This window comes from Anarrhichthys ocellatus, unplaced genomic scaffold (genome assembly GCF_004355925.1).
Source record: "Anarrhichthys ocellatus isolate YVR2014 unplaced genomic scaffold, GSC_Weel_1.0 scaffold28, whole genome shotgun sequence".
NCBI classification, from domain to species: domain Eukaryota; kingdom Metazoa; phylum Chordata; class Actinopteri; order Perciformes; family Anarhichadidae; genus Anarrhichthys; species Anarrhichthys ocellatus.
In genome coordinates this window covers 3,670,066-3,694,142 of record NW_022280058.1, presented here as the reverse complement: position 1 = coordinate 3,694,142, position 24,077 = coordinate 3,670,066, and the positions used below count along the sequence as shown (strand labels likewise).

The window sequence follows — 24,077 nt, the reverse complement described above, 5'->3', positions numbered from 1 at the left end:
CACGTTGGAGAAACTTAGTAACCTCCTTCTCCCTCGAGGGCAGTATGGAAAGATTGATGGCATCCATTCAACAAAAGGCACAGAAAGAGAGCACTCGGGTGCACAATGTATGTACACTGCATATACTCACAAAAACAAATCTAATCACATAATATCTTGTATTCCTCAAAATATCTTAATATTTAGCTTGAGGGGAACATTTTTTTCATGCCAGACATTTAATTGCACTGTTTTTGTTTCATTGTTATATGGCAACAACATACAGTATAATAAATAATATGCAACAATAAATGAGGGACAATATGCATGTGTTGCAATATTTAGCATACATATGCTCTTAATCTTAGATAAATACATTTATTTCTATGAAATAGGAGTCTAATTAAGAATAAATGAAAGATGATATTAAACTCCAAAGGGAAACGATTAATATAAATCTAAAAATCCATTATAAATAGTTTGACACATAAGTTGAATATGCTTACTGCTGCGCATAACTATACTTAGAAAACTCAGTGGAAGTGGGGCCATTTTATAGCTGGTGTATGAGCTTCATTATCTAGATGTTGAAAAAGGAATATCCTGGACTACTACACATATATATCATGTTTTTGGATGCACATTATTATTTTTGTGATCAACAACTTATTGAATTTCTCAGAAACCGTCGACAAGGAAACAACATATAAAACAAGCTATATATACACATAACAATGCCTTGCAAAACCAACAACTAAGAAACAACACTAGATAATGTGTGTGCAGGTCTTCTTACATTCTATCAAAGTGACATATCTGTGCAAGAAAATGTGGATTGGAAAGGGAACCAATGAGGATATGTCAAGCCTCTACAGTGGCTGCATGTGCTTTATGAATTACAGCTAAGGATCTTCCCCTCAGAGCATTATCCACAAAATGATTCAGCCATTCTTTTATCAAAGGAGGCTCAGCGGAGAACCACGAGTCTATCTTGGTCTTATTGGCAGCAGTTAAACTTGCAAATATGATTGTCCTAAGGGCTACATATCAATAGTTTTTATGATTTTCACAACACTGTAATAAAAGCACAGCAAGAACGCTGCAAACATATTTTAAATCCACAGTGATTTTAATATTATGCATCTTTTTATATACATTGCACTTACGATACGCAGCAGCCACATCATGGTGAAGCTGGAGGTGGAGTAGTGGGTACCATAGTGGAACTTCGGCACCTGATCGTCCTCCCAGGACTCGTATCGGTCTGAAAAGAATGCCGCCCTCTTGGGGTTCAGCGCACCAATGGGCTATGGAGAAATTTAAACATAAAACATATTTTCAGTGAAAAATGTCCTGCAACTTCCTTTAACTGCTGCTCGACACAACAACAGAGTTAAAGACGAGAAATGACAAACTCATGGGCGTGATAAGCAAAGGTAAAGCGGAAAAAGGATTACTGAATTTTACTGTGAATACATTCACAGACCACTCTTTGAAGCATAACAGTTGCAAGGCAAATGAGGCTGGTAACCTTTGTGCAATTTCAAATGAATATTAGATGATGTTTCCCTTCAGACAGAGATCAATCCTTTCCCACAGAGTGCTTTTTAGAGGCTGTGAAACAGAGCCCCCGCAGCTGTAGTCTGTCAGAGAAAACTAATGCGCTCCAATGAAAGAGTGCCTACTAGGAATATCAATAGCAAGGCTGTGGGTTGCTTTAATTTCTACTTTTATTAATCTGTAACTAATACACTGGTCACCAGCCCTTTTTGTAGTCTAGAAAAACGGTTAAGTTGCATTAATTTTCCATCGCTCTACAAAACCAATAACGCCGTGCTGCTCGGCTATTATTTAAATACTCATTTATAGAAATCACTTTCAGGCTGGTTCAATTTTTATTAGTCTTCTGCTGGCTGTGCCTCATTCCCTCAAGCCCCCCCCTTCATCTTTCTCCCTCTCACACAGCAGATCAATGGTAATGGAATGATGGCCTTTTGAGGATGAGGGCCTAGTAGGGTGTGGATCAATTGGATCTCTTTCATATCATAGGGTGCCTGTCAGAGCAAGACACAGCCAGGGCCAGGCATCGATATTGATCTGTGCTCTGGCTACAGTTTTGTGCTGGTGTAATGGGGCATGCTTGTGTTCATGTATTTGAGTGTAGTGGGAGTGATGCACACAGGATTTTGTGCAGAATTGGTTGCTTTTCTCGGTTTGGCGTGTGCATATATGTAGTCGTTTTCTTCAGAGTGTGTGCGGAGTTACACGGAGAACTGCCTTGTGCCACCACACTGTATGCAGCTCTGTGTTGACAGTGATACACTGCGGGCTTCCTCAGGGCCACTGGGGGGTGGGTGAGTACACACAGTGAATTATACATCAGGCCCATTGGTCTGATTTATAGCCCTAATAACAGTCGGCTCATTAAAAAAAGAAAAGGGAGAGGAGGCATATAAAATAAAAAAAAAGACTGAAAGTGCCACAGTGACAGAGCGAGAGGGAGAATTGTGTGTGAGAGTGCGCGTGGGGGCTGTTGGTTTGCGCGTCCCCGACATTGTTTACTGCTGTAAATTACTGTGGGGCTAGCGCTCTCAGCTTACAGTAGCTACAACAGAGCAGAGCGCCCGGCAGTGTGCTGATGGACCGCCTGCTGCCGCCCCACCACAGATTGGCCTAATATGTCGTGGCAAAGAATAGCGCTCTGATGAGGACTCGGATAAATTAACCAATCTCGTAGTTTTAATTAGACTAGAGAGGAAGCTACAGAACAAAGATGTGCTGGCACTTTGAAGAGGTAAACATCAGAGAATTAATCTTGGATTAGTCCAAATCACTTCATCAACAGAGGAGATGGTGATGGTGTTGCAGAGCCACTTTAGGCCTCTGTGAGAAACATTCACAAAAAATAATTACAGTTGCCAAAAAAGGCAGGAAACTCAAAACAGGTCGACATGTTTTGGACACATATTTACAATCGGATTCATGTTTAAAACTGTTCAAACGGCATCACACGTATTCCATGTAGAGACAAGAGAGGAGAAGTCACTTTACTAATTCATGTCTGCATCAGAAACTGACAGTGTGTCACGGAAACATTACACAGATAATTGAGATTATACATAATGCTTCCTGTATGCCAACCTATGTGAAATGTCCTCCACAGTGTATGTGTTCAGTAAGTCAACTTTGTATAGCCTTCCAAATTATCCTCAGGTTGAGGACCCAAACAAAATGTGCACGTCTACCCAGAGAGAAAACACGGCCTTACGGAAAACAACAAGGATCTTCCTGAGAACTATTATAAGAACATTATCCAGTGCTGCTTTGCTTTTAAAACAATAATGGGTCACCGGTGATGAAGTATAATGGCTTACCGGCGATTTGAGCATCACTTGGGCTTTGAGTCATAAATCAAAAGAGCCTTTTTGAAAGGAGTGTTTATGTATAATGTGCTATTTAAACAGTGAAAATGGTGTGGAGGGCCTGGGGGATAAACATATGGGGCGCGTATGGTGAAATCAATACACCATTAGCTGATGTGGCTGTGAGTAGTAGGTTATAGCACAAAAGGTAGAGGGAACGCTCAATATATCCTCACTATTTCTGTTGCTATGTAAATGTAGACGACCTAATCTCCGGTTAGGAGGTAAACAATTCTTTTGATTGTTTGTTGTGCTTCATTAAAAGCAGGACAACAACAAGAATGACCACGCCTTTGCCTTCAGTGGAGTTGTATGACCCCCATTGACCAATCACAAACATCCTACAGCTGTCTATATGTAGGACAAGTGCATTATTGTGGGGAAAGGCGTGCAGACCTGGGGTGTACCAAAGGGTAGAGGAGAGTTACAACACTTGCAGTCAGTTCTAGTGTGGGCTTATCGTGACTACAATGTTATCTCGGGGGTCGACGTTTGATGTCAGGTTGAGGTTAGAGTTTATGATAAGAAAGTCCCTGGGGTCAGAATGGCTCTGGCAACAGCGAACATAAATTCTGTGTGGCCTCTGTGGTGCTGGGGATGATGACAGTGTGTGTGACACACACACACACACACACACACACACACACACACACACGTACGTTCATGGCAATTTGGCTTCTCAATGTCACTGGAGGCTTTCTCAGATGACCTGTTTCTATATGAGACATCCAACCAACATGACATACAGTAAGGGGGGGGGGGGGATAAGAGAGATGTGGATGTGGAGAAAGAGAGACAGAGTGAGAGGCAAACAGAGAGAGGAAGAGAACTGGAACAATAAATAGGAAACAAAGCAGGAGGAAAGGGAGAAACTAAGCAAGGTGGTGAATGATGCGGAGACAGACATACAGCAGCGACGGTCAGAAAACATTAGGATGCAAAGAAAAGAAACAGAGCGCAGATGATTGCGGATGCAGAATTGGGGGGGTGGGGGTTGATTTGGGGGGGCTGTGCGGTGCTGCTCGCCCTTTTCCAGACACTGCAGTCTGCCACGGTCCAGTGGTCATACACTGATATCACACGTGTGTCGACAACATGAATAAAATAGATGTAATAAAGATTGGCCCCGCTCCCTCCCCTCCTTTTCTCTCTGATGATATTCTGCTCTCTGAGGAGACAAGAAACGCAAGGACGGCAAATGATGATATTCTTCTTCTCTTGCACTCTCTCCTCCCTCCTCTTTTGCTCTCAGATTGTCTCTTTGTTTCTCCTCCTTTCACCCAATCTCCCCTTCATTCACTTAGTCCCCGGGGCTGCGAGGCTCGACTGTGCACAGGGGCTGAGCTGTCCAAACTCTATAGCAGTGCAAAGGAGAAGAGTGGGAGGCAGAATGAGGGGAGAAACTGAATGAGGGCTGCATGTTTGTGCGAGTCTGTGTGTTTGTTCGTGGGGCTAGTACAACTGTCACATTTCAGCCTACTGGGCAACATGAAGCCAGATAAACAGAGGAATTATGCAGCTTCATACAGTGGAGAAAGCTACACTGGGAGGGATAAAAACAGAGCATAGAGACACAGAGGAGCAGATGGGAAGTGAAAGCTGGACTGGGGAGAAGCTAAGGGACAAGGTGTTGACTGTTGGGGTGTTTGAATCTGTATGACAGGGCGGTGTGAAAGAATGGAAGTGGGAGTGGACGGTTCATGTGCTTGACGTAAATGGACAGGGTTACTACTGTATTGCATTGGATGATGGCGTGCAGGTTTAATGCCTTTTAATGAATGTTTAGCTCAGTCGCACCAGAATTTGTAACCTCAAAATGAATTCACTATTTCAAGAAAATCACCGCTATCATTGAATTTGCTTCAGTAAAGCTTCAGTAGATTTGCATTGCACTTCCGTGAAGAATTCAAATTGAGGTCACATCCAAATTCTCACCATTGACCAATTGCAAACTCCTCTCTCTCGCCCTCTCTGACTTTTAGAGTACCGAACAGAATCAGAGTCCAAAATGGGGGTAGCGTTTATATCAGCTCTGTGTCCATGTTCAGACTGATAAAAGCAATGTAAAAAATAGTTTTGGTTTCCACACGGTCACATGTTCCATTCTATCTCAGTAGATGAGTACCTCCACCTCTCCCTCACCCTGCATGAACATGGGATGCTCTCAGGACCCAAACAAATGCCCTCAAGTGTAACTCTGAAATGCGTTTCCTCCAACGTCTTCTCTGTCCATTAACACATGTCTTTATGTTTCCACGGCTGATTTATTCAGTCATTTTGGTTCCAACAGCTAGACAGTCGCTCAATCACCTCACTCTAAAACTAATCCTCTGTCCTCCCATCGCTGGACAACATTACCCCACGACTGATGTTGAAATGACGAGGGGAGCTTGCAAATAGTAGATGCAGGTTGTTGTTTTTTTTATGTGTGGGAAAAGACGGGGAGTTCATGCAAGTAAATAATAGCATGTCTACTTACAACATGGGGGAAAATCTTTTAAGTAGTTTCAGCGGTGTGAGTGAGTGTATTTATGTGCCAGGGAGCATCTCAGGGCAGGTCCCATTGTTTTAAACCCAATCACTTGATGCCTGGAGCTACCAGGGAGTATTACTTCACTTCCTGGGGTGTTGCAGAAGGTCAAACTTGAAAGAATTCAATTATGAAGTCTGAATTATGGACAGAAAACGATAGCTAAACCAGAAAATGGGAGTCAGAGCGAGAGAGAACAAGTGCAGTTAAAATCTGCTTTGATTACAGCAAGGGCTGCCTCAACTAAGTCAACAACTAATCATACAGATTATCTGGTTTGTTTATCACCTGCCATTTTGGGATGTCTGTCATAGTATTACCCCAATTTCATATATTTATACACATATACCTCTGGATTTAGATTTGCCAACATACAGTAGATGAGGAGTAATGCCAGAGATACACAAAAAGTGTGTAAAAAAAAAAAAAAAAAACGAACTAATGCTGTGTACTTCTAAAACCAAAACAACCAAATAATTGAGTGATTAAATGAGGACAGAGCTACACCTTTGAAAAGATAGCAATCAGCCACGAGTGATTAAAGAGCTGGTTCACTAAACTATGATCAATGGCAATCACACAGCGACTAAATGGACTTTAAGAACTACACACACACACACAACCGAATATGTCCTCTCACTTTAGTGCCCCCCCTCTCTTTAGGATTAAAAAATGAAAAAAAGACGACTGAACAGGGAGGAGAGGATCGGCCTTGAGGGTCTTACCTTGGACAGATCTCTGAAGTTGCTGGGCAGAGTGAGGTCAAGTTCCTCCGAGTCGTAGTTGGTGATAACCCAGGGGAAGACCGGGTACTGGTTCAGGTCATTATAGGTCCGACCTGGTGGAAAAAAAGAATGTGAGAAAAGAGACGGCAACAAAGATTGTACACATCATGGTAACAAGGACCAACAACATAAGCTCAAAAGGTGTTGGGGTGGTGTCCTCACCAGAGATAGTGTTGAGAAAGATGAGGTAATCGAAGTTGGATATCTCGCGGCGCTGCCAGCGCTGGGTCATGTTGGATGCCTTGAATAGCTGCTTTGGTGTGGCCAAGGATATGCGTCTGCAAAGAGAAAGACTGGTATTAAAACACTTGTAGCCATTGAAGTGTTTCTTGCCCTGGCAACACATAGTGTGAAGTAGAACAGAGACAAAGTCAGTCACCACATCACAAGAACAGCAATTAGCAGACTGAAGAAAAAAAGCCTCCGGCTTATTAGACGTTTGCAATACAAATGTCATATGAAAAATCTTTTGAACTTACAGTACTGCTAATTAAGAAGACAAATTTGCAATAAATTGGTTTAAATACACATATTTTCGTGCATGTGCGCACACAGAGCCTAGGGCATGATGTATGCAGTAGGACGAAAACAAATGACCCCCAATCCAATTAAAACAAAGGAAAATGATGGAATTAATCACTGTCAGGGTGTGAGATTATAGTCATTAGGCCTCTCAAAGGTGAAAATACAAGTGAACTACAAGACACATTCTTTATATTCCGTATGATCACCAAGCAATAAAGTGCATAAACATACTTTCTATATATTTTCTTTCCATCTCCAGTATATCTCATCATAATCAAATGTAAACGCATAGAGAGGAGAAGGTAAAGAAGGTCCTTGATAACGGCAAAATGATTTTAAAAGCAGAAGGGTAATATCTAATTATGAGCAACACTATTACATGGATAATGAAGTGTGTTTGTGCAATTATTGTTGTGGCACTCTGGCATTAAATAAAGCTGGTGTGTGTGCACTGAGCTGCCGTGTACAGCTGTCCTCGGGTCAAAGAGGCAAGGTGTAACCTGGCCTGCAGACTAGCTTGATAAATGAGCCAAACACAAACGCACACAAATTCTCTCACCCAAACTCTGTGTGTGTGTGTGTTCAATATTATACACACGCTGTCCATGCACTTCCTTCCTTACATGCACCTCCTTACTCAGACTGATTATATAGCCTTCAGTATTCACCGTTTCAATTGCTTTTTTGTTTCCCAATATGAAGAAAACATTTCCCATAGATCCTAAATCTTCCTGTCTCGCACGTCACCTCCCCAAATATTCATGTATCCCACCAGACAACAACTGCCACGGCTCGGATTAAGAACAACAGACATTTCACAAAAAATATGAAACTGAAATTAATCCCAATGTGGAGAAGATTTAGATTTGACCATGTATTTAGATTTGGTTCAAACTCTTCCATGTTGCCCATTGTTTGCTTCAAATATATGTGTACTTAAAAAAATATTTACTTAATATTTACTCTTCATGAAGGTGTCTTATTTTTCTTCCTTATCTAAATTAAGTGTCTAAAGATGGAGGGTGTCATAGTTTTGATAATGTAAAGTCCTTTGAGAGAAATTTGTGATTTGGGTTTATATAAATAAAACTGATTTGACAATAACGTCCTTTACCACCATTTAATGTATTAAACTTTAGCTGGTCGCATAAGTTAATGAGAATGTTCCATTAAAAGGCATACAGTAAGACTTCCCGGGCACTCCTACATTTCTCTTGATTTCCACAGGACCTTATACTGGAACACGCATGCAAGCAGCTGGGTTGGGCTTGGCTTCAGCACTTCCCGGACACAGAGCAGGCATGATGTGAGGGAGGGCGAGGGGGGGGGGGGGGGCCCCCTGGGGGACAAGCAACTATTTGCTTCACACTGATGGAAATAAATAAATGAACTGGACTGTGTTTGTGTGAAGCCAATTATGTTTGGGGGGGGGGGGGAAGTGGGTTGGATGGACAAGTCAGTGACCCAACCCCTGTGTGCATGTGACAGCAAGAAAGGGAGGGAGAAAATTCAGTTTGGAGGTCTACGATGTATAAGTGTCAGCAATGTGAATGTTTTCTAATCCCATTTAACTCCCTTTAACCACCACTGTCTTTCAGTAGCTTGAATATTCCGATCGGTTCAGATGTGGTGCTGTATGTGTTGCACACAAGTCTACAGAGAGATATTTAGAAACAAACTAAAATGAGTTACTGTGCATTTCTGTGTTTAGCTGTGCGCCTCACCTGGTCTGTGGAAGGCCAAAGTTCGTCCCCACTCCTACACGAGGAAGACTGTGGACCACCTTCTTCACGGTGGCTGCGTCTGGGAAGTTGAATATGACTGCCGCTGTAGACGAGCACAGAAAAATGTTGATTTATTATATCAAGAATTATTTTCATCTTGCTTGTACCGCATAAAAACCACCACACCGCCACTCAACTCCAGTGTCATTACACTAAGAAATGTTTATGTATATCCATCAAGGTGGCAATAAAAAGGTGACATTTTAGCAGGTGCTGTCTTACTTCTGTTGGCCATGAAGATTTCCAGAGCAGTATTCTGCAGTAGGTAGCGTCTGGAAAAGACAGCACGGATCTCTGTGAACAGCCATTTTCCATGAAGGCCTTCTGTATAGGCTAAAATCTGGGGATAAGGAAAATGGAATAAGGAAAGGATATTTAAAAAGAAAGAGAGCAGAGAAGGACACACAGGGAAGGGAAGAAGAGCAGATAGAAGGCTTGGTTAGTTCATTTTTCACACACGACGGCCTGAACAGCACGATTAATGTCTTATATTGATCAGCCTCAATGAAATAGAGATCCCTTCAGCAAGAGAATAGGCGCTTTTCAGCTAAACGAGGTGAAGGAAATGTTTAGTTCACTAAAAGATAATCCATATTACAACATGCAGGTGACTTGGAGCATCTGAAAAGTATATATAGAAATGGTTTGATGTGACAACGATGAGGATAAGTCACTATTTCATGCTAAACATCTGATTCGACTATTTTCTGTATTTCCGTGGAGGTAACTGACACCGGGGGGTCAAACAATATGATGTTAGCTAGCTCCAGATTTAAATTGTTCTGATGGCTGCCGCGGTGCCTGACAGAACCAGATGCTTGGCCCTGCCCCTGCCATTGGTACTCCTACTAATCCAGTATTTAGATTTGCGACTAACCTACTTAGCACTGCTTTGTTAACTAGGCTTTTGTTTCAACCTCTGCTTTAAGTTTCAAAGGCGTCTGCTGACAGGGGGGCGTACAGGGATGTGGTAGAAAGGTAAAAGGGGACACTTTAGGCTGTCACAGCTTGGTTCAGAGGATGTGTTATTAATCAAAAATATTCAAATGTGAGCTAGCAAGCTAGGACTAGTGTTAAGTTAAAGGAGCTCATTAAAGGCAGGGGACAGCAGAGGGGACCAGCTGAGGCCTTTGCCAGCCAGCTGAGGACAGCATGTCCCTCGCCGTTCCTATGAGGAATAAGATCTGCCTGCATGACAGACTCACTTCAAAGTCTCTGGAGTTCAATTAAATGTGGATTAGTGGCTTGGAGAAGCTGGCTGGGGCCGCAACCACCAGCCTCCTATCTTCCTTAACAGGGGCTAAAGATGACTATACCAGTCACCATCCGCCTGCAGCCAACTCCTCACAAAGATGCTGTGCAGCACGCACAAGAGTAAACAGCACTCATACTCATATTATCATTCAAAAAGTCAAATCCCTTCGCAAGAAGTAAAAACAAATGCTTAAGCAGAGATGTTAATTTCATATATAAAAATAAAAAAAAGCTTTTCTTTTCATCCACTTACATTTCATTTACTCAAAGTGTAAATAGCACAATGCAAGTGACTCATGTTTTTACAGCCAGCAGCTGGCTAACTTAGCTTCGGCTGGAAACAGCTAGCCTGGCTAACAACATCCATTGCTTTTATACTTCTGTTTTTGTACAGATTAAACAAAGTGTTATAACTTGTTAATTAGTGCCGTGGGAGGTAGAGGCTCAAGAAAGAGGCTCATCATTTTGAAAAATGTAGAGGAGGTACGTTGTAGGCAGAAAAGAGATATTTCATAAATATTGTATAAATATGGGGCTGCATAGCAGGTCAACCATCATAACACATTGTTGTCTCTTTAAATCCGAAGTTAGAGAGATAAATAGAAGTAGAATTGGGAACTGAAGTGTACATTCATAGTATAGATGTCTCGTGATATATGGTTATTACATGAGATTTGTATTTTAGATGTGAGCAGTTAAATATTCCATACTACAGGATTGGAATTATAGAATGCTGCATTCTTTAACAGTATGGTCTGTAAGTTAAAAACAGACTGTTGGGGACATAACTAATCACAGTATTCTCATTTTTGCGAGTTGAGACAATTTAATTAAAAACAGGCCATGACACCAGATTTATTCTCTACTGACAGACATGATGGCGGTCAAATTACCATGTTAAGAACTCAATAACAAATTGCAGTGCGATACCTGCTTTTTTTAGTTGTTTTTTTTATAAATCAACTTCTCTGCTTCTATCTGATCAAAAATGAAATTCCTGTTTTCAGGTGTATGATGAGTGAACGCTTGGAGGGTAACCTTTCACCTCCAAAGAGGGAGTGGTTGACTCATTTCATCCCCAGGAGTATACTCATAGACCTCAACATGGATGTCAAGATGTCCAGGGCTGAAGTGATAAAGTTGCAGTCTCTGATTCCACAGACAGATATGACAGTAGCGGAGGCAGCCAGATATCATATTTGTCCCTGGACCAATGAATCTCCCGGATCGCTGTAAATAGCACTCTATGTTCCCAAGATCATTGTCCCCATCGGCGGCGCCCTTTCCCTTGCAGATGAAAAAGCAGAGCGGGTGACAAGGAGCGTGACAAACTATCCACGCTGTAATGCTCTCGCCGCTCTGACCACGTCTGGACAAATTACAACGGTGTGGAGGTTATTGTCCGGGCTGGAATTATGGCTGCACCAGCTTTCTCTGTGATAAATTGTAATGGTGGAAGTGGATCAGTCAAGCTCAAAGAGATGAGAAAGCTACAGAAGCAGAGGAGGAGCCAGACTGTGCTGGGATTTGCATCACATTTAATTTCTACTCCTTGAACAAAGAAGGGCTGTTTTTACTAAGATAAAATACTGAGGTTGAAAAGTGGACAGAAGACTCCATAAAGGGAACATAAAAAGAACCAGGAGCTTGTATGTCAACATGATTGGTTGCGAATAACAGTTTTATTGACGTTTCATTTCAAGTGGAACATTATCCATGGATTCAGGTCTGGTGTGTCCCGAGATCAATTTCAAAAGCGTCACGCGAGACAACACCGCGAAACAGAAAACAAAGGAACTAGTCTTGATTGCAACGCTTTCTCTCCATCTCTCCCTCCTCTTTCAACCTGTTTGTGCGCCAGGCTGCTGCTCATTTCTGAAGCACTGTCGTTTGTCTTTGTCAGATGCCCAAAAGACTGCGGAATGAAGAGGGACACATGAAGAGGGGCCGAGTGACTGTGGCTGCGGTGTGTAACACACACACACACACACACACACACACACACACACACACACACACACACACACACAGCTGAATCTCGCAGACAGTCCCTCGCCAGTGAACCCTCTTCATCGCCCGTTTCCTTTAGCAAAGCCAGTCTCCTTTAACAGCCACTGCCTCTTCAGAAACACGGGTAAATTCAAGTGAAGGAACATGGCGACACTACAGATGAAATATAATTGAAACTGCACTCAATAAGGGGAGAGTTGGAGGAGCACCAGACCAACTATCAGCAGCATGGTTCAAGATAGATGAGGCTCTCAACTACCTTCGCTGTCGCCAGACTGAGCGCGCGTGTGTGTTTCGGGGCTGATAAGACACTTGAGTTGAAGCGGACAGAGGCCACTGCCAATTACCAATAAAGTAAATCCTTATATGTAATAAAATATGAAAAAAAAGTCTAATTTTAACTCCAATAGTCATTCAACACAAAGTGTTTGATAAGTGGTAGACGCATATTTGCTCGTTCAGTTTAATGTGCTGTGCGTCCTTGAAGGAAAATGAGGTGATTGAAGTTCAATTTGTTGCCTGTTATTAAGTATTTCCGCATGGCTGCCTCAGTTAAAGGATAATGGATGAGGGATTTATTATTACCTTTTGGTCAAATGAAGTGGTGTGGGAGATAAGGTGATGAAATTAATGAGCGGGAGGAAGAGAGGTGATCCATCAACATCAAAACGGAGACGAGGGACAAGCGGTATTGGGAGAACTTGATAGAATTCATAACAACACAAAACCTGTGGACTTATCAGCATGTAACGCTGCTTATTGCTTTTCATTTCCCAAAAGCTGTCCACGTTCCACACTCCTCGCCCCTCACTACTCCACAAAATTACTTTTACATGCAAGGAATGGGCCGAGGTTGCAGATTCAACATTAATTAAATGAGACTCCCCTTTTCTCGGTGAAAAGTCACAAATGCAAAGTAAACCACTGCATATAGTAACATCATAGCCGTGCTGTTTGTGACTCTTCCTCGCTTGACTGACCGCAGAATCAAGCCATCTACAACAACCAGAGTTTCAGTGGACCGAGACGCTGACGTTCAATTTACTGCTGCGGCAAATGGGAAAGGAATCACCGGCGAACACAAGCTGACATTTAAGGGCTTTTTGACACCATCACCTGGTGCATTCACAAACATACTACAGTTTAGAAACACTTATAATCCTACTCTCCCTATTCCTTACACATATATTCTTGTTTGCCTCCTCCCCCTTCACACCAACCCCCACCACCCTCTGTTCCACACTGGTAAACGAGGCCTTGTCACTCCCCATCAGTAAATGAGTTCATCGGACTAACGAGCAAGCAAAGGGCCCCGACACACTAACAAGGGTCTGTTGGCTGCCTGTGCCTCTGCACCAATCAGGACCCTCATCACCGTTGACACAAAGCCTCCAAGAGCCCTCTGGAGCCAATTAAGACAGATTTTGCTTTTGAGATTGAGTGATAGCCATAAAAAAAAAAAGATAGGAAGAGGGAGCAGGAAGGACTGAGAGTACTGTACTGGAAACAGGGACAGCAAGATGCATCAACATATTTTCATTGTAAAGATTCACTGAAAGAGGTGTGTTTCAATCAAATTATAGTGAGACGGTGTAGTTAGTTTGTAGGTTGAGCTTGGGGTGAAATAGGAGTCACTCAAGAGGAAAACAATGCTCCCTCACCGTAAGAACCTGGAATCATATGACTTAAGACAGTGCAGCCACATGACTCTACTTACACACTCCAGCAGTTACCCTGTAGCCTTTGTGCCTCAGCAAGAGTATGATTCAACCAACTGGTCATGTGCTCCATGACTGTTTAAGTGTGGGAGTAGTGTAGCTGGGCAAGCAGTGAAAATACAAAAATGTGCAGAAAGTATAAAAGTGATATACCCCAGTGAAGACCAATACACACCAATACCCAAAAGTATTTCTTCGAAAAATTACAAAAGAAATGATTAAAAATCTCACATATGTGAGAAATATGCTTATTTGTTTTCTTGCCAAGAGTTCAATGAGAAGATTGATAGCACTCTCATATCTATTCCTGGGGTTTCCTGGCAACGTTGTGGTGACAACAAAACTCCAGGAAGTCATTGCACCTAGCCAAGAGAAAGTCCTGCACACAACTCCATACATTGTTGTTTTGGTTTGATATGGATTTAAAAAGATATAGCGTGTTAATTATTGAGTTTGAGAGGTACGTCTATAATAATAGAATTTTTTCTTGATAACACACACCAATGCACCAGGGGTTTGGTGTCAAGCTCAAATGCACCTTGGCAGTAAATAGTAAATTTAGCGCTTTTCTAGTCTTCCGACCACTCAAAGCGCTTTAACACACATATCGTTCACCCATTTATACACTGATGGCAGGCGCTACCATGCAAGGAACCACCTGCCCAACAGGACTCTAACTAAGCATTTATAAGCAATTTGGGGTCAAGCGTCTTGCCCCACAGACACATCGAGCAGAGCCGGGGATCGAACCACTGACCAATGACTGATGGGCACAATTGTTCTACCATCATGTAACTAATTCAAGATGTAATCACTGGACACATATAAAGGCCTATTTGCCTTGAGGGCAGTAAAACAAACTACAAGCTAAAAAGAAATAAACATAACTAAGAAGCTGCGCTGGAGTGTGAGAGAATTAAAGCAAAATAAACAAGCCCAGCTTGCAGCAAGTGTAGGTTATGAAGCCTAAAGGCTCAAAGCATTCAGGTACAAACGTCACCCAGTAAGGGTTTGCACTCCCTAAAGAAAGTCCCCTTTGAAAGGATCTGTGGGGCCACTTAGTCTGAATTTAGCCTAATAAGGATTAAACCCCTTTTTGGCCCTTTTCACTGTTTGCTAACAGGTTAGCCTTTTCTCCTTTCCTTGGCTGCTTAGCCTTCTTGAAGAGGGAACAAAAAAAAAGAAAAGGTCTTGTGTGGTTTTAGGGAAATACTGCAGTGATCTCGGAGTTAATTGGTAGAGAAGTGAAGACTTCAGTGCATTAACTCATTAAACATTCAGCCTTTGGGCATAAGCTACAAGGACGAAAGCCTCAGAAGACCCGCCCCAACACATAATAAGACACCAAAGCGGCAACGCTAAACACTAATGGTGTCAGGGATATACATAAACATGGAATTCATAAATGAAAATGAGTCATAACATCGGTAAATACAACAATGCGAACATTTTCAACCCAAAAGTGTTACATATTTTGGTAATTTACACAGAGAGCTTCAGGGATACGTATATAAAATTGCTCTTGTTTTTTCAGAGCTTCCCTTTTTTTTTTTTTACCCCATTGCAGCTTAGACTGGGGCCGCAAAGGGCAGAGTTAATGGCTCAAAGGTGATGGGGAACAAAGGATGGATAAGGCCACATAAGTGAAGGGAAGAGGGGTGTGAAATGCACCAGACATCCACAAATTGAGAAGATCCTCTCTGCTGTCTTTGCACGATGCACGTTTAAAACCTTCAACTAGGACATAGTGCACATAGAATGCACCCGTAAGACCTGCAAAGCAGCTACACACAGTGTAAGACCTTAACAGTATTGCTGGGCACCTGTTGACTGCACTGAAAGGGTTTGAATATGTTTCTTGATTTGTCATGCTCATCAGTAAACAATTGCACATCAGGAAACGGAGTAAAAGAATGTTTATGCTTTTCACAGATATTCAGAAAATCGAGGAGACTGCACAGAGCCACTGCTGAAGCACAGGAGGTGTTTTAGCCTCAATGCTTTTGGCACTCTGTTCCCCTATAAGCCGCAATGGCAAACAGACAGGTTAAGATCGCTGCCCGGCTCCTATCGCATTGTTCCCGCTTTCCTTCAATCTCTCATTTTGCCATTTAGTGATGGATAGGCTTTTTTTTGGGGTTGGTGCAAGGCTTCGCTGAAGTAAATTCTTTTCTAATCCGGCTTTTGTCACCAGCTTAAGTGGGTGTGGGGTGAAAAGTACACCCCTGTTGGGGAATTCAGGGTTGGTTGTCCGAAGCAAAAGAGGAGAGAGAATGGGACTTGTGGAAAAGGAACAGCGGTGGAGACTTTTAAGAATTTGGCGGCGACTCAATTGGAGCTACAGGTTTATCAGTGACAAACATTTTGAGATACAACTGTAACAGAGTGAATTTAATTAGTGAGCATCTTCAATATTCTGGAGGCAGATAAATTATGAGTGAAGTGAAAATGAAAAGTGAAGTACAACAAGATTCACTTAGTAGTCAGACTTCTGCTATCGTCCATCTACACCCTTTGTAGAGTTAATGTTTTTTTCAGGAAGAATAAGCGATAAACACACCTTTGACATACATATATATCACATTACTGTATAAAGTTGTTAAAACAAACATGCTAGCATCAGTCATTTGCACATCCAGCAAACATGGAGCAATATCAGCATGTATTTGCAGTTGTGCTTTGGCCGCCTGATAAATGAAAGTTAAATATTCACTCTCCTAAATCCTAAGATAAATACCTGTCTCTCAAGCTGCTAAACGTGACACTACTCTCTAACGTTGACTGTCTGCAATCTATTGTGCAGATGTGTATACAAATCTAATTATACTGCATCTTATCCTACCGTCTTCTTTCTGCAGAGCAGAAGTAAAGCTTGGTTGTGCTGATGTCAGCTAGAAATGAGTGTTGGATGAGTGAATAATCTGCAGAATGTCCCTGTGGATGTGCCATTTCAACCAGACTGGATGGGTCATTAACCATTATGGCAACGGAGGCACCAGCATTCAGCAATGTAACATTCTGCTCTCCGGCACATGAGATATCTTTACACAGCAGTGCTATCAGCTTACCTTATAAAAACAAATACATCTGGTTAGAATGACTCTTCATTTATATTAGGAATTAACAGCTATGATAAATATATTATGTCCTAGTCCTGTCATTTTGCCTTCGTATTTATGAGGCATTCTAAGATTAGAAATACTGATAAAAGGAAGCCCAACAACACAAATTAACTCAAATCCTCCAACATATGGATCTAGTTTTATCATTTGAAATGCAGCGCAGACCTTTTTGACAAAACAAGAGCACAATTCCAATTTCAAATATGCCGGGCTGGACATCGATTTTTCAATTGGAGCCGGCTGTCTCTCTGACCTCAGCTGAATAACAGAGGCTTGTGTGAACAGCAGGTACACAGGTGCCGATTGTAATATCAGTAGCCTACCAGGCAGACTGGCATCCATAAACAGGTCTATCCATCAGGCTGGTGTGTTGCCTTTGACACATGTGTCAGAGGCAGACGAAGGGAATAAATGATGGAGAGAGGGGATCAATCAAAGGAAGGGAGGGGAGGCACCTGCCCCCTGACTGGCCCAGTCAAACCCAGAGATGGAGCATGATGGAGGGGGCTAGGCTCAGGTGCAAAGAGGGGGTGGCAGCTCTTTGTCTGGAGGTGCTTGGTTAAGTGTGAGCCGGGTCTCGGCCACAGTGGTCTGTGGTCGTGTTGAGGTCCAAAGTCAGGTCACAAACAGAGGGATAGAGAGAGGCCGAGCATGTTTACTGGTGAAAGGAGATGGGGTAGTTGTTTGTGTGCTTGTGTGGGAGGGGAGACATTAGTCATCATTAGGTGGCGAGATGACAGTGTCTAATGGTTCTTTATGTGATTGCCAATGTGGCAATTGTCTTTCCTCGACCTGTCCTACCCGGTTACAACTCACTACAGAGATTCTTACCTGCTTTGAACAAGATGCACGGTTTACATCTTGTCGAGGCTAAAAAATAAAATAAAGACTTATGAGTCTGCAGTCATGCTACCTGTTCTGTGAGGCTATACTTTGTCACGAGGTGCTTCGAGCTAAATCTTTGTTTAGCATGTTAGCATGCTAACATTGCTAATTAGAACTAAACACAAAGTACAGCTGAGGCTGAAGGAAATTCCAATTGTTTTGAAGAACTTAAGTATTGCATTGATTCAAATGTCCTGATGATGGCGCTACGGAAAAAGTTAAGGGATCATAAAAATGATTACAATTCATCCTGCAAGTGATGATTGTCTGTATTGATGCATCCAATAGTTGTCGTGACGACCCACTTAAAACCCCAAAAGTCAAACTTGTTGTGGCACAAGGGGAAAGTCAGAGTATCACTACAGTTAATTAGGATTCATCATCTGTAAACCATGAATGTCTGTGCAACATTTGGTGCCAATTCATGTGATAAAGTTTGATTAATATTACTGGATAAGCAAAAACTTTGACCTGATGGTGACCCTACATGAATATTCAGGGGATCGTCAAAGACAGAATGACTCATCCTACGGGGACCATGAATGTCTGAATGAAATTTCATGGTTATCCACCCAATAGTTGAGATATTTCACTAAAAACTTAAAGTGTCAACCTCACTGTTAAGGAAAGCATGGCTTAACTCACAAAAGAAAAGGAATGATCTTGAATTCTGCACATGTATTTCTGTTGATCTTAAAGTCTGTCAATAGGCAAATTCCAGAGGATATCTGACAAATACGAGTACAAAGACCATGCGCAAATGGATAAGACATGTATTTTGGCTTCTTCAAAGCTGTGAGGCCCATCAGTAACAAGTCTTCCTCCATCAGTCTTAAACACCCAACATATGGCCAGGGGACCGCTGACCTCATCCCTACAGAATGAGTAAGGCATCGCTGATATAACCTCACTCAAACAACTGGACCGTAATACGAGAGACTATATCACAAACATCGATGTAGAGGAGGTAGCTATGCATTTCGTGTTAGGGAGACACAGATAAAGATAAAGAGACAGTAAAAAAGGTAGCAAGACTTTACTGCTCTAGTGGGGAACAGAAACTCACTTGAGGAAGCTTTAAACCTTTATTTGGCCTTATCTCCTCTAATTGGCCTAAATCATTTGTAATTGTTTACACATGTCTTTATGTTGAGCAGCTCCCGAAGCTCGGACTGTGACTTGACATAAGCAGTGAGGCAAATCGAGAGGAGCAGCATGATAACAATTGGGTTTCCTGATGACTGGATGGGCCAAACTGGGCTGCGGGGAATGATGCTTGTGATTAAACTGACCCTGGATGTTTAGGATTCGAGGAAAGAGAAAATCAGGGAGGAATACATGACGGCTGCGATGCTGACGAGTGCGTCTCCGGTAAGGAAATGTTTCATGTCTCACAGGTGCTATAATCACTGTACCTGGCAACCAGGGGGGGACAGACAGGGAAATAGTGAAGGAAAGAGGGGAAGGAAAGAGAAAGAAGGTCATCCCAACCCATCACTCCGCCGGTTGTTGTCGCGGTGTGGTTGAGCGATTTATTGACCATCCCAGGATGCACTCTGTCAGAGCGGACGAGGAGAGCGGAGGGAATGGATGGTGAAGCGGCATGAAGGAGAGACCGAGGGAGGGAACAAGGGAGGGAAGGAGGCCAATATGAATGAGTGAGAGTGAGGGGATCCGTTTCCTTGAGCTCATTGATAATGACATACCTGCTTGGGCTGTCCGTTAGTCCTATAGCACACACTACTTAGGCTCTAACTGGAAAATCAATAGGCTCCTCTCTCAGAGACCTCTTGCTGCCATGGCTCTTTGTGATTGGCAGCTGCAGCCGAAGGTCGTCCCTGGTGACCATGAGAGTTTGGTGGAGCGAGCAAGGGGAGGGGGGGTGATGCACTCCCAGCAGTTTGACACTTTAGGGAGAGCTTAACGATATGGGACTGGTTGCTACATAACACCGCGGTGGTTCTCTTTGACTGAGAGACCATCCATTCAGCCACTCCAGCTAACCCCGAGAAGCCGTCACCACCCCACTAATTAGAGTTACCAATGTCTTCTCAACGGGGGTTTTATCATTGCGTAGTCCAAGGTTGGACACTGACCTTTAGGAGAAATTTACTGATGTTCTTTCCAAAATGTTTTTCTATATGGCCTTTGGCTAAAACTTTTTGGAAACGGTGTGGATCTCCACAGGATTCAGAAAGAGCAGCACAGTTAAACTTCCATCAGCCGGGTTTTACAGGTAATTACAGCATAGAACAAAAACTGAGAAGGTCATATGAGGCAAAATAACAGATTCAAAGTACGAGTACTCCAACATAGTGGGATATTTGGTTTTGAAGAGTATACACTTGCTGTATATCATTGTAACATGCCATTAGGTGCATGGCATGATTTTTTTTTAACAGTCTTTAGAAGAACCTTTTTTTCTGTGATTGATTTTCACATCGTTTAGTGGCCCAGTAAGTGATCATTTCAATCATTTCTCAATCAATTAATTGCTCCCTAAATGCTAAATGTGTCCCAGTAGCATACTAATAAAGTACATGCAATGTATTACAGTTGACAATGCAACATTTTGGAGTTAGTCCAATAACAATTACGTGTACTTTTCCTTTCTATACTGACATGAGTATACAAGTCAAGTCACAACTTCAATCGGCGGCTTAAACATTTGAAAAGTTCATAAATAAAAAGAAAAACTTTTTCAATATATTTTTAACTTTGTATTTTTAAATATGTTGCTGAAGCTGTCACACCATCCTCAGCATTTTCACTTTTTATTCTGCTTTGTCATTTCCAGTGTGTGATGGATTGTGGGACATTGTAAATCAAAACCACAATCAGAAATATGACTTTCATGTGAATTCCATTATTTATTTTGCCACCGTGAAAGAACTACATACTCAATCCACAGTTAGAAAGAGTTAATCGTAGTCAGTAGTTTGCTATCTGGACACAAGAACAGTTTATACTACACTCACAGTGCAATGAGGATCTAAGGGAGGGTTCTTCCAATCAGGTTCTTACCGGTATTTCCTTTGACCAATCAGCTGGGAGTAGAGCGAATTTCACTTCCTCATTCATGCAATATTAGTAGTCTCCAGAGTGGCTCTGCAACAATAACTCCACATGCAATATTGATGGCTTGTGTCTAAACGCAGAGAGGGAGCTGCTAAACACAAACACGCGTACCAACACACAGGCAACACACACATCTGTTGCGTGACTTCATCAGTTCTGCTATCGGCCGAGCAGATGCAGAGGCCTGCCAGGCAATTAGTTGCCTGCGATGATTTTCTTTGAGCCCTCTATGGAGGGAGCAGCTGGGTCCACCCGGGTTTAGGAGACAGCAACAAAATGTGCATCAAAATGTACTCGCTCAGTTCACATGTGTGCCGATGTCGGTCTATGTGCACATATGCATGTGTTGTTAGGTACTAAGCCACTCTGCCAGCACCGATCATGTTTCCAGACAGAGGAAAAGGGAAAAAGAGCATGTACCTAAAGATGCCAAGCCTCAACACCCCCCCCTCCCTTATCACTCACTTGGAATTACAAATTACAAAGCACACTAAGCCAAAACGGGAAAGGGAGGAAACTTTCTATTGCCTTCTTCAAATATCTTCTAATGTCCTACCAAGCCATAAAATATAATGTTTAGAGAAGTATTGCAAGGACCACTGTTATTGTAAGTATATTGTATTTGTCACATGTACAGTATAGTACTGTCAACAAGTAGATGAACAAGACTGACCAAATTATGACTGAAACTCAAATTTTCTACAATGTTTTTTGACATTCATGAAACAGAATCGTCACATAAAAGGGAGCAAATATGTTTCAAATATGTTTGAAAGACAAATGCCGTCTTTGAGGTTGTTTTACCGATTGTAAACCCTCTAATGGAAACAGTGTAGTGTACACAGTACTGAGCCACCTGGGGCTACTCAGTGTAATCTGGTAGGAGGGAGAGTGAAAAGAGGAATAAAGCAGAGACCGTAGGACCGATGGCCAGAGCAAGGACAGAAGAAGAGAAAAACGAAAGATGAGAGGCAGTGAGGTTTACTCATCAGCTGGCAGAGATTTGCACTGGCATGGACACTGTTTTGTGCTCGGGAGGGGATCACCGTGGAGTCGTCACACAGACTCAGATCAAAGAGCTCTCTGACAGGCCCCTGATCTTTTCTCCAGTCAATATTAACTGGGGGGGGGGACTCTTCAGGAACCACAGATAATTCTCAACGTTTTCAGTAGATAAAGGGCACAAAGAAGCAGCAAGAATGTATGAATGAATGAGGTGGCCTTTGTCATTATTGTATATATGCTTACTATAAAAAGGGGAAAAGGGGAATAATTTGAGAAGAAATAGATGGAATAAAAACTATCCCAAAGGCCCCCAAGTTCCTCCCGGCCTCCCGGGTATTGTGTGCTGACCCTACTTCTGTTTTCCACCTACGACTGTAAGGCACACGAAAGGTACATACAGTTTTCTGAGATAAGGCTGACCTTTACATTTTAACTCGTAAAAATAGATCTCATAAAGTCCACTGTATCCAGTCTATTCTACTTTGCAATAAAACAAAAATGAATACAGTTACTGGGAACATGTGGTTTGAAAGTTACACCAAAACTGATTCATTATGTGTTTTGCCTGCCGTTGTAGATTTCATTAAATTACTGTTAGCATGTCCTTCATAATATTTGGACACTTGCTCTCCAAGTCGATTAATCTCTCAGGAGCTGTGAGCTCGGTAATAAAGAGTAAAATCAAACAGACATTTTTTTCTCAGTTACTTCTTTCGGGTTCTATCTTTTTCCTCATTATTAAACATTAAGATAACTCACGTTTTACTTGAGTAAGATGCAGAGGAAAGGAATGCCAAATCTTAGTTTAACCAAGTAAAATTTTAATTATTGACTGAAAATAAGTAAATTGTTGCTTTTCTTGCCAGTTTCTCTCGATACTCCAGTAGTTCTAGGAACAATATCCAAATAGATGGTGTGCGTCGCTTGTCCATCAAATTCAACAGTCAGGACACACAAGCTAATACTTGTCGGTAATGTTTCACCTTGAATGTTTTTTCTTGGTGGGGAAAACTAAAGTTAAATTAATTATTCTAGATGGGCAAACAGTCCCTGCCAAGTCAAACCTAATAACAGAAAACTGTGCAGAATATTTGAATGTTATCGACATATGTTATATAATAAAATATAAAGTTTGTGTGACAAGTTACTGTCTTTCAAGAAGAAAACAAATATGATGCGATACAATAGAAATCATATTGAATGCGTTTGAATTTAAAGTGTATTTGTTGACATGAGCTCAAATATTCAGCAGGTCTTCCAAACTGAACTAAATAATAAATTCTACATTTGTTTTATCATAAGTTGCTTTACACTCCCTAAAGACTCACCAGCACTCACAAAAAGGCTACATGATGAAGTCCAGAGAATGTGTCACTATGAAGGGGGAGGGGGGCTCATTAATCTTTGCCTCTTCTGAAATGTTTGTGGCTTACTTGCATAGTTGGCTACTTCATATCAGTAAATGGGTTTCTGGAAATCATTGCTGAATCAATATTGTGCATTATGTAACATTACTGCTGTAACAAGTGTCACGACATTCATGCATATTTTATTTGTATTTAATTTGCACAAATATAGCGGTGTTTGGTTTCTATGGCCTCTGGATTGCAGTTTCAACAGGCGGGATGCAGACAGAAAATATGAAGACATTTTTCCATATAGCTATAGGTATACAGTTGACCATATTGTCTGTGATCAAGACTTCCAAGGAAGCAATTTAACATATTACAGACTGAGGTGTCATTACTGTAGGTCTGATTTATTTTCTGAAATTATAAGATTGGACTGTAGCCTATAGAAAGGTTTGAGCCTATGTCACTATGATAGTGAGGAAGTGACAGGTTTTGCTGCTCAAGAAAAGATAATCACTTGAAATGACAGCACGTATTTAACATGAGCCTTGAAAGAATAGAGACTTAAAAGTAGCGGGAAAAACTCCATTTAACTCCATATAATTTTACGCAAGACGCTTATAATGAC

At 41.8% G+C, this 24,077-nt stretch overlaps 1 protein-coding gene across 7 annotated transcripts in view; it reads right to left on the bottom strand.

Annotated features, from left to right (window-relative positions):
* lrba (LPS-responsive vesicle trafficking, beach and anchor containing) overlaps positions 1-24,077 on the bottom strand; it is a 146,706-nt gene that overhangs the window by 42,435 nt on the left and 80,194 nt on the right. For all 7 annotated transcript variants that reach the window (XM_031863004.1, XM_031863003.1, XM_031863002.1 and 4 more), the window contains 5 exons: positions 9,248-9,365; positions 8,966-9,068; positions 6,879-6,994; positions 6,657-6,769; positions 1,146-1,286 (listed from right to left, as the gene is read on the bottom strand). In XM_031863004.1, the coding sequence (XP_031718864.1) occupies positions 1,146-1,286; positions 6,657-6,769; positions 6,879-6,994; positions 8,966-9,068; positions 9,248-9,365 (591 nt within the window). The remainder of the gene's footprint in view (positions 1-1,145; positions 1,287-6,656; positions 6,770-6,878; positions 6,995-8,965; positions 9,069-9,247; positions 9,366-24,077) is intronic.